Genomic DNA, 12,424 nt, shown 5'->3' with positions numbered 1-12,424 from the left:
ATTGCTATCTCAGAATTTTTTATTATGTTATTGTTAATAAATTTGATTAATCATCTATTTTATATTTGATTATTCTATTATTTTTAAATTTGATTATTTTGATAGTAGATTATTTAATTGAAAAAAATACGTAAATTAATATATAAATAATTAAATATACAGGAAAATTAAACGTATTCATTCATACATGATTCCTCTTTTGAAGAAAATGTGGATATTTATCAATTAATAAGAGGGACCATGATGTCCAATTAGGCCAAGTTGCACACTTCCTCAAGTGCGTCTTCTATCCACACTAAATTTGACCTAATAAGAGCCAGTTGTGTTAATCTATTAGAAAAGAGAATATTTATTAAACGGTAGAAACTCAAGTACAGTCAACTTTACGTGAAGTTGATAGTTGAGAGCTGTTAGATAAAAATTTAGTCAAATCAGTCAAATTATCTAATGAATAAAATTAGAATAAAATTTAGAATAAAATCAGTCAACTTTCACTTTATTGTTTATTGAATAAAATTAGAATAATAAGTAGAAAGGAAAAGTATTTCTTATCTTTGGATGAAAATTGGGCCTAATAACACCTACTTTCACTAATATAATTATTATGATATAATAAAAATAACTTATATATTACTAATATAAGTAGTTTGGTATATACAGAAAGAGAGAGAGAATATTGTATTGATTGTTGTTGTTGTATTATTGCCTGAGGCTTAAGCCTCTATTTATACGAGTGAAACTTTGAATTTTCAAACTTCATTAATGCTCAATTTAACTTGGGAGCTTCACTCTTTCATAGGAAAAATCAGCCGCCCAAGTATTGAATGGTCATCCACGTTATCATGTTTATCACAACACTCCCCCTTAGATGACCATTTAGGATTATTGCCTCGTTAAAACCTTACTAAAGAAAAATCCAATGGGAAAAAATCTTAGTGAAGGAAAAAGAGTACAATATCCTTTAGTGATGGGACTACCTCATTAAAAACCTTGTCAAGAAAAATCCAATGGGAAAAAAACTTGACTAAGGAAAAAGAGTACAGTTTCCCCCTCTTGCGGACATCATTTAATGTCTCGAAATCGGCGCATCCCAATCTCATGTACCAATCTTTCAAAAGAGGATTTTGGGAGTGACTTTGTGAACAAATCAGCCAAATTGTCACTTGAGCGGATCTGTTGGACATCAATTGTCCCCTGATTTTGAAGATCATGAGTGGAGAAGAATTTTGGAGAAATATGCTTTGTTCTATCACCTTTGATGTATCCGCCTTTAAGTTGAGCAATACATGTTGTATTATCTTCAAACAGGACAGTTGGAACTATGTTATGGTCAATCAATCCACATGATGCCAGAATATATTGAACCAGGCTCCTCAGCCAAAAACACTCGCGACTAGCTTCATGAATTGCTAGTATTTCATCATGATTAGAGGAGGTTGCTGCTATTGTCTGTTTCGTAGACCTCCATGATATAGCTGTTCCACCATATGTGAACAGGTATCCTGTTTGAGATCTCCCTTTATGTGGATCAGACAAGTATCCAGCATCTGCATAGCCAACTAATTGTGACTTGGATCTATAGGGATAAAACAATCTCATATCAACCGTCCCATGAAGATATCGAAAGATTTGCTTGATTCCACTCCAATGTCTTCTGGTTGGAGAGGAACTATACCTTGCTAGTAAGTTTACAGCAAATGATATATCGGGTCGTGTGTTATTAGAAAGATACATTAGCGCTCCAATGGCACTAAAATATGGTACTTCAGGACCAAGGATATCTTCATTTTCTTCCTTAGGACGGAATTGATCCTTTTTCACATCCAAAGACCTTACGATCATTGGGGTACTTAATGGATGTGACTTATCCATATAAAATCTCTTCAAGATCTTTTCTGTGTATGTTGTTTGATGAATAAAGATTCCACTTTTTATATGCTCGATCTGCAGGCCGAGACAAAACTTAGTCTTTTCAAGATCTTTCATCTCAAACTCTTCTTTTAGAGTTTTTATAATTGTTGGAATCTCTTCAGGAGTCCCATGATATTTAAATCATCAATATACACAGCAATTATAATGAATCCAGATGCAGTTTTCTTTATGAAAACACACGGGCATATATCATCATTCCTGAAACCGTTTTTGGCCAGATACTCAGTAAGACGATTATACCACATTCGTCCAGATTGCTTTAGACCATATAAAGATCTTTGCAATTTGACTGAGTATAACCCTTGTGAATATTCATTGGATGGTTTAGATATCTTTAGTCCTTCAGGGACTTTCATATAGATATCCCGATCTAATGAGCCGTATAAATAGGCTGTTACCACATCCATTAAATGCATATGCAGTTTATGATATGTAGATAAGCTGACCAAATAATGCAATGTTATCGCATCCACTACAGGGGAATACGTTTCTTCATAATCTATACCGGGCCTTTGTGAAAAATCTTGTGCCACAAGTCGGGCTTTGTAGCGCACAACTTCATTTCTCTCATTTCGTTTTCTCACAAATACCCATCGGTATCCAACAGGTTTTACATCTTCAGGTGTACGGACTACAGGTCCAAAGACTTCACGTTTTGCAAGTGAGTCTAACTCAGCCTTCATGGCTTCTTTCCATTTTGGCCAATCATTCCTTTATCGACATTCTTCGACTGATCTTAGCTCAAGATCCTTACATTCATGCATGATATTCAATGCCACATTATATGCAAATATTTCATTGACAATTGTCTTATTTCGGTCCCATTTCTCTCCTGTAAAGACATAATTTATCAAGATCTCGTCATTTTCACAATTTTCAGGTACCTGAATGTCTTCTGGCGTTATATCAGAATTTTGGACAATTGCAGGTGTCTTTACTATGTCTTTTTCAACAGGAATAGTATTTACCTCTTTTCTTTTTCGAGGATTTTTGTCTTTGGAACCGACAGGCCTGCCACACTTCTGGCATGAATTTGCTTCAGTGGCTACTTGTTCTACTAGGACATCAATTCGAATTGGGGCATTTTTCGCCCTGCCACATTTCTGGCGTGAATTTATTTCAGTGGCTACTTGTCCTACTGGAACATCAATTCGAATTGGGGCATTTTTCACTGGTATATAAGATTTGGTTATCCTCTTTGTATCGGAAAATGCATCAGGCAATTCATTCGCTATTCTTTGCAAATGTATAATCTTTTGAACTTCTAGTTCACATTGCCCCGATCGAGGATCTAAATGCATCAATGATGATGCATTCCAATTAAGTTCATTTTCAGGAAGCTTATTCTCTCCCCTTAATGTTGGAAATTTTGATTCATCAAAATGACAATCCGCAAACCGGGCTTTAAATACATCTCCCGTTTGTATCTCAAGATACCTCACTATAGAGGGAGAATCATATCCAACATATATCCCCAATTTTCTTTGGGGTCCCATTTTGGTGCGATTAGGTGGTGCAATGGGAACATATATCGCACATCCAAATATTCTTAAATGGGAAACATTTGACTGCTGGCCAAAAGCTAATTGCATAGGAGAGAACTTATGGTAACTCGTCGACCTCAAACGAATAAGTGCTGCGGCATGTAAAATAGCATGCCCCCAAACTGAAGTTGGGAGATTTGTTCTCATAAGTAAAGGTCTAGCAATCAATTGGAGGCGTTTAATAAGTGATTCTGCTAGCCCATTTTGTGTGTGAACATAAGCTACTGGATGTTCAACAGTTATTCCATTAGCCATACAATAAGCATCAAAAGCTTGGGAAGTAAATTCACCAGCATTATCAAGGCGAATTTCTTTGATTGCACTAATCTTGGTATAATACAATCCATATGAAAGTGAGGGTAATTTTTCTAATATAACTTTCTTATTTGAATTATGAGTTGTGATACATAAGTACTCATGACTTCCCTCATTCATAGTCTCAATATGATATCATTTCGGCGAATATCTTTAAAGCTCAACAAGTTTCTTCGAGACTTGGTAGACAACAGTGCATTATTTATTATAAATTTTGTTCCTCCAGGAAACAAAATTATAGCTCTTCCGGAGCCTTCTATCACATTGCCTGAGCCAATAATAGTATTAACATATTCCTCTTTTGGCACAAGATGGGTAAAATATATATCACTTTTGAGAATGGTGTGCGAACTTGCACTATCCGCAAGACAAATATCTTCAGAATATGTCCTTGCCATTTTTCTTCAAAGACAAATGATAATAATAATAATAAAATAAGTAGAAGTACATGCACAGTAAAATTATTCACATGAATACTTAACAAACACATACACATATCAAACTATTCCATCATTGATCAAATAGCCAATATTTCCTTCAGAATCCTTAAAGAAATTAGATACATTATAATGAGTGGTGGAATTTTCATCATTTGAAACAAAATTTGTTTCCTTTCCTTTGTCATCCTTTTTCAAGGATGCTTGATAAAGATCAACTAGGTGCCTTGGGGTACGACAGGTACGTGACCAATGGCCCTTTCCACCACAACGGAAGCATTTATCCTCAATTGATTTACTTTGCCCATTGTTTCTTTCTTTATCCCACTTCTGGTGAGATTCTCTGTTTTGAACATAATTCTTTTTTCTTCCATAATTTTTCTTGTTATCAAAATCTTGCCATTTACCTCTTCTGGGGTTATAATTTGCCGCATTTGCTTCAGGAAATGGGGCGGTGCCAGCTGGGCGCTTCATGATTTCTTAAGAGCAACTCATTGTTGCGTTCAGCAACAAGAAAGCAAGAAATTAACTCAGAATATTTTTAAATTCTTTTTCTCGATACTGCTGCTGCAGGAGCACATTCAAGACATGGAAGGTCGAGAAAATTTTCTCTAACATATCGAGTTTAAGGAAGTATCACCGTCTTTTGATGATTGTACCTTTCTTCAAGGTCTTTCCACAGATCTGCAGGATCTTTTAATATGGGATATTCATTTTTCAATCATACGTCAAGATGACGACGAAGGAAAATCATGGCCTTGGCTTTATCCTTCTGGGATGCATTATTTTTAGTCTTAATGGTATCTCTAAGATCCATTGAATCAAGATGGATTTTAACATCTAGTATCCATAATAAATAATTATTCTCAGATATATCAAGAGCATTATATTCAAGATGAAAGAGTTTCGACATAATAAAAATTTGTTACCTGAAGTCTTCTTAAAACTTCGTTAGAGTTTCGTGCTGATAACGTGTTGTAAATAAATAAATAAGGAAGATATAAATATAAGATGGAGAAATATAAATATAAAACTCTAGTATTAATGTTCACAAATATAATTATTATGATATAATAAAAGTAACTTATATATTACTAATATAAGTAGTCTCATATGTAAAGAAAGAGAGAGAAAAAATATTGTATTAATTGTTGTTGTTGTATTATTGCCTGAGGCTTAAGCCTCTATTTATACATGAGTGAAACTTTGAATTTTCAAACTTCATTAATGCTCAATTTAACTTGGGAGTTTCACTCTTTTATAGGAAAAATCAGCCGCCCAAATATTGAATGGTCATCCACGTTATCATGTTTATGAGTTTATCACAACAATAATCAGTGTAATTTCAAAAAGGTGAAATGTCTGAAATTAATTCTTAACAAATATAGTAATAAGTTTAATTAGCATCCCAATTGTATTTTTCAGAACCTAATTTGAGATATTCAATTTTGACTTTTGAGAAATAAATTAATACACACTTGATCTTTAATAATTATTTTGACTAACCCTTAGTTAGAAATATAATACTCAGTCTTACAATGACAAACTGGATAAATTGAGTTTGCATCTAAGAATGATGGACTTTATAATATGGTCTCTCTACACTCTTTAGTAGTATAGTCTATACATTATTATATTATTACAATTTTGCTATGCATACAGTAGACACAATTTCAACACCAATATTTTTAACCGGGAATGATTGGTGTACCCAATAAATATGTTATTAATATTCTTCTTACATGCCATCCCGTAATTATATATTTGTAGTTGAAATCACATCTTAACCATTTGTATGACCAGATCCAACATCGTAGAGTCCATGAAGTAATTTAGCAGCCCAACTTGTAAGTTTATTAAGAATTAGAGTAAACAATAAATTTTAAACAGTACATTTTGTTCTTCAACAAATTTTTATTATTTTAGAGATTCTCGATACGAATTGATCTCTTCGTAAGGAAGACTAATTTGTCTTATAATAAAATTTGTTAGGAATTTATTAATTTGGAGATATCGTTAAAATTTTAGTAAGAAAGCTAAATTCAAATCCTTGTCACTTTTACCAATTCCAGGTTGTTACTGTTTTAAATTATTATCACTATTATTATTTATCTTTGCATGTGTCATGTGCATGCTTTGCACAAGCTTGATTCCACTAACAATGGAACACAATTTCATGTTTCCATTGTTGTTCTTGTTGCTGATTACTTTACCTTTGAGTGCAGAATCAAAGTGTAGCAAGAGCTGTGACTTAGCTTTTGCTTCTTACTATCTTTGGAACAATGATTCTAGCCTGCTATATATTTCACACATCATGCAATCCAATCTTCTTCACAAAGTTGAAGATATTGTTAGATACAACAAAGACACCTCATATCCATCACATACCAGAGTTAATGTTCCAATACCTTGTGATTGCATCAATGGTGAGCTATCACAATTCACACACTCTTATTTTAAATTAAAACTTTTGATTCTAACACACAAAATTCTAACAATTTGCATTATAGATGGAGAGTTTCTGGGCCACACATTCCAGTACTCAGTTACTCGAGGCGACGACTACTTAACCATTGCCAATGGGACTTTTTCCAACTTGGTCACAGCAGAGTGGCTGCAGAACACTAACAGCTATTCACAAGATGCTATTCCGGCCGGTGGAAAGGTTAATGTGACAGTTAACTGTTCTTGTGGAGACAGTAATATTAGCAAACATTATGGATTGTTCATCACATACCCTCTTAGGCCTGAGGATTCTTTGCAGTCAATTGCAAACCAGACAAAGCTTGATCCTGAGTTGTTGATGAAATACAACCCCAGTGTAAATTTCAGCAAAGGGAATGGTCTGGTTTATATTCCCGGCAGAGGTTCGCTTTCTGATTTCGATGCCATGTTTAGGTCTACTTATATAAATTCATGAGGATTATGTACATGTTACAATTTGTGACATTGGTTTTTTGCATATGGTGCATTTATAGATAGAACTGAAAGTAGAGTAGTCCCTCATATCTATGCTAATTCCTAAGCAGTTTCGCCTTTTGCAGTTGAACTAAAATGCATTCAAGGGTATAATAATTAATAAAATTAGCATCATGCTTATGAATGTATATTTCAAATTAGTTTATCAGGAACCATAAACCTTGAGACAAATTCCTCATATTTTCTTTTGCTTTCACTTTCCAGATGAAAACGGCAACTATGCGCCTCTTCGCCCAAGGTATTGTTCTTTAAAGTTCAAATCTTATTGTGTTAATGCAATTCTCTAATAACCTGCTAATCTTTATGAATGTATTGTCATTTTCATTTTCAGCTCTGGAGGTTTGTCCATTCTCAATCAGAAGAAAGTAGTCTTATTGATAATTGTTTACACTCGAATTTGATATCAATACCCGATCCAGGGTAAGGATATCCTAAAAGACAAATGTAATAGTACTACTTTCTGCTCATATTTTGTTCTTGTAGAACAGGTCTACCAGATAGGATTGTTGCTGGAATATCTGTTGGAGTTGTAGCAGTAGTTCTGTTATTAGCATTTTGTGTTTGTATTAAATGTTGCGGAAGGAAGAAGAAGAAACTGAGAACAGAATATTTCGGTCAGAACACTACTCGAGCTAGGGAAGGTATGGATTTTGCACATATTTCATACTTGTTCAAAGTTTGAAACTCCCTCAAATAGCCCTTTAATTTGAACATGGGGAAGTAGTTAAAATTTTTAAGGATTTGATTGGTTTGACAACTTCCAAAAATATGATGCTACCATATCAAATGAGAGTCAAATACTTAATTTGTACATCTGAAAAAACAAATGTTAAAAGAATGGTTTGACAACTCTTTTTCTTCGAGATAGTTTGGCTTCAGTATAATTTCTGTTGCGTATCATGCAAGAATGGTGAACATGAACAGTCGAGTAACTCTTACTTATCATCCCTCTTTCAGATAAAGCCTCTGATAGCTTTGTAAACACAAGTGTGGAAAAATCAGCAGAGTTTTCATATGAAGAACTGGCCCATGCCACAAATAACTTCAGTTTGGCTAACAAAATTGGCCAAGGTGGTTTTGGAGAAATCTATTATGCAGAGCTGAATGACAAGGTTTGTAATCTCTATGTTGTTAGATTCGATTACTTGATTTGTCAGAAAAGTTACATATTTTTTGTAGTTGTATATGCTATAAACCTGTAACTGTAAGGAGTAGGATAGATTTGAAGTTGTTTTTCTTTCCATCTTTTCTACTTTCACTGAAATTCTCTCCAATAACTTAGAAAGCTGCAATAAAGAAGATGGACATGAAAGCATCAAAAGAATTTCTTGCAGAACTGAAAGTGTTGACACATGTTCAGCACTTAAACCTGGTAATATTTCAAATTTTAATGCATGCTTCTTTTTTCTCATTTCATGTTCATATAAAGTAAATATGCATTCGACTTCTCGAGGAACAAATTTGAAGTTAATCAGTCATGCCAGTATTTGTTCTTCTAGCCAAACAGAATTTCAGACACAGTTTCCCTATTGTGTAGACTGCTTTCATTTTTCTTTTCTTTTTTCTCAATATTACCTTGTTATCCATGTAGGTCCATTTAATTGGATATTGTGTTAAGGACTTCCTTTTCCTTGTGTATGAATATATCGACAATGGAAACTTAAGTGAACATCTACGAAATTCAGGTGATATGAGTACATTGAAAAAGGACAAATATCCATGTTCAATGCTGATTCATTGATGTGAATATGTGATTGTATTTTGTAAGGACTTAGTTAATGACAATTTTTCCAGATAGAGAACCTTTGCCATGGTCCACCCGGATTCAAATAGCTCTGGATTCAGCCAGGGGACTTGAATATATTCATGAACATACAAAGCCTGTATATATCCATCGCGATATAAAGTCTTCCAATATATTATTAGACAAATCCTTCCATGGAAAGGTATGAAACATTTTGATGGCTTATGTGAGCTTGCTACTCTTTTCTTTGTGCTATAATTCTGTGAGATACCGTGTATTAGTTAATCTGCAGGTTGCGGATTTCGGACTAGCAAAGCTGATTGATACTGGAAGTTCATCAGCTCCCACTGCTAATATGGCAGGCACATTTGGTTACATGCCACCAGAGTATGATGAATCATGTTTGTCTTTAAATTGAAACATCCACATTGCAAAACAGAACATGGACTTAGTTTAAGGGATCAAATTCAATTATACCATTGAAATATTATATTATCTTATTTGCAGGTATGTATATGGCAGAGTTTCTCCTAAATTAGATGTCTTTGCTTTTGGGGTTGTCCTTTATGAGCTTATTTCTGCTAAAGAAGCTGTGATCAATGGTGGTGCTGAAATCAAGGGCCTTGTAGCTTTGGTGAATTTTGATACCCTACTATGCATTACTTCTTCTTTTGTGTGTGATAACTGATAACATTAGAGGGCCTAGTGGCTTTACATAAGTAATTCAGACTATATTTATGTTCCTTCTTTTCTAATTTTTCTGGTGATTTTTGTGGCAGTTTCATGAAGTTTTTGATCAACCAGACCCTAAAGAAGGTCTTAAAGAACTGGTGGATCCTAGGCTTGGAGAAAATTACTCAATTGATTCAGTTTTCAAGGTATTATCTACTAGTTGGTGTCCATTTTTCCCCTAAAATATCCTTCTGATATATTTGTAGAAAGCATTTTGCCATTCCTAAGACTTCAACCCAAGACTTGTTATTAAGAGTAAAATACTTATCATCTTAGTCAGCTAATTCAATATTATTATTTTTACACAGATTGAATTTAAAAAAATGGTGGATTATAGGCATTTTAATATCCACTAGTACACTAGTCATGTATAAAGCAATATAAGCATTTTTATGCTTGTGATTTCAACAGCTTTGGTTGATTTCTTTTTTTGGTTGCAGATGGCACAACTAGCCAATGCATGTACAGAGAGGGATCCGAAGCGGCGTCCGAAGATGAGATCGGTGGTGGTTGCTCTTATGACACTTGGTTCAGGCACTGAGAATTGGGACATTGCTTCCTTCTATGAAAATCCAGCTCTTGTGAATCTAATGTCTGGTAGATAGAAGTAATAATATATTATGACATTGATGAACATGCAATGTTCACAAGATATAGCTGCCATGGTTCTTTGTGGTTTATTAACAAACACTTTGTGCTGCCGCTTTTTAATTTTAATATGGAAGCAAAGGTGGGGTTGGACGTGGTTATGGAGAAGAGAGGTGCTTGACTTGTGTGGTGTCAAAACACCACAAATCTGACCATGCGAGTTCCTCACAGCTTGTCGGACAGTCCGAGTTGTAGGCACGAAAACGGACGGTCCGTGTTGTGGTTCCCCAGCCACGTGTTGCGCGCAGATGTCTCCCCACAACGGTGTCTGAATCCCAACATTACCCACATTACCGCATGCTGAACCTACACCCACCATATGATATCACTATCATCTTCGCACCAAAGAGCAGCCACTCCTTCCTTTCTCCATTGGTTTTTGCTTTGCATGGTGGAAGAAAAATCAAAATGTCAAAGAAAAAAAAATCTAAAGATGCTAATCGTCTTGAACTTTATATTATGAGAAAGTATTCGGAACCAATATTTTTTTTTTACCAAAGATAGGAGACTCGAACCGGCAACCGCTTAATTGAGTATGAGGAGATTATGCCATTTGAGCTATAACTCATTGACATTGGGAACCAATATTAATCGTATACAATCTGTACAATGAATTAAAAAAAAGGTAAAATTAAAATTAGTATTTAAATCCATTCACACTATGTACGGTTATTTCTAATATTACCGTAACCTCCAATACACGTCTAAAACTCACCGTCATCTTCTCCGGTTCGCATCTCGCATCACTGAATTTCTCGCCGGCCATACCGAGGCCGCCGCATCCTCCCACCGACACCGTCCACACCTCCGCCGGTCAGCCCGATGCGCCTCGCCCTCTGACGCTTAGCCTAACATTGCTGCCGCTGTTTTCGTGTCTCTCTTCCGAACTGACTTCGCTTTCTCCCATTCCTTCAAGCCTCTTCTCACCGATGATTATTATTATTTTTAAAAATTTAAGAATATATGTAAAAATAATAGTTAGAATATTTGTTTAAATGTAGTTAGAGAATATTTGAATGAATGATAATATTTAAGTTAGACTAATATAATAGCTAAGTAAAAAATTAATGTTGTTGAGAATTTTGATTGATGATGATTCGGTTTCGTGAAATATACTTAAATATAGTGGATTTGTTTTTTTGGTAATATTAATTTGGTTGTAGTTGAGATCTTAATATTAAATAAGAGCATTATTAGTTTAATAAGAATTGGAATTATGTATTAGTTGTTATTGTTAATAGTTAGTTATGAATAATTTTTAGGATTGTTAATTAAATTTAGAAGCTAGAATTATTTGTTTTAGTTGGATTTAGTAAGATAATTTATAAGAGTTGTGTGGTTTCAATTAATATGTGTTGTTGAGTTAGTTGTGCAGATTTTTTACTAATGAGACTTAATAAATTGGTGGGTTAGTACATGGTAACTACTAAATGTTGTAATTAGAAAAAAGTTTAGTATGAGTTTAATATTTTAGATTTTTAGTTGCTCTAGTTAGAAAATTATTATCCTTTAGTAGTAAATTAGTAATTGTTAATGAGTTGACTAATAATTTGTTATATTTTTATAGAGTTTAAGGATGTTGACATGTAATCATCCAGTCCCTCCGGATCGGTACAATGATAAGGTGGAGGAGCATTTATGATTAACTGGTTTTTATCATGTATCTCAGATTGAGGTAGTCCAATGTCAAAAAGCATTGGTGAATGCTCTAATCGAAAAGTGGCACCTAGACACACATACCTTTCACCTTCTGATTGGTGAATTTTCACAAATGAATTTTACTCCTTCAAATGTTTGTAACAAAATCTGACCAAAATAATACACTCTTAAAAGAACTCTGTCATCTATTTCTCTCACTCACCTAAACAAGAACATAAACTTCACTACCAGATTTTTGGGCTACATACCAAGAAGGAGAGAAACACAAATACAAGAAACCAGAGGAAGAAGCCGAGCAAGATAAAGAAGAAGACGGAATCTGATCTCTTCTACGAGTTACACACTTATATATATACAATATCCATAAATCGGACCCACCAATTAGGCACAGCTAATTCAAATTAAATTTAAAAAATATAACTCGGATAACTCGG

General features: G+C 34.2%; 1 protein-coding gene and 1 pseudogene across 1 annotated transcript in view; both read left to right on the top strand.

Annotated features, from left to right (window-relative positions):
• Positions 6,791–12,424, top strand: part of LOC107608702 (chitin elicitor receptor kinase 1) — a 25,570-nt gene continuing 19,936 nt past the window's right edge. The window contains exons 1-2 of the mRNA XM_021107162.1: positions 6,791–6,893; positions 6,993–7,095. Coding sequence (XP_020962821.1) covers positions 7,032–7,095 — 64 coding nt within the window. The 5' untranslated portion in view covers positions 6,791–6,893; positions 6,993–7,031. The remainder of the gene's footprint in view (positions 6,894–6,992; positions 7,096–12,424) is intronic.
• On the top strand, positions 7,427–10,560 carry LOC107608708 (annotated as a pseudogene).

The sequence above is a fragment of the Arachis ipaensis genome, chromosome B07 (assembly GCF_000816755.2).
Source record: "Arachis ipaensis cultivar K30076 chromosome B07, Araip1.1, whole genome shotgun sequence".
Classification (NCBI taxonomy): Eukaryota; Viridiplantae; Streptophyta; class Magnoliopsida; order Fabales; family Fabaceae; genus Arachis; species Arachis ipaensis.
The sequence above is the reverse complement of the archived record's forward strand: the minus strand, read 5'-3'. Positions and strand labels throughout refer to the sequence as shown.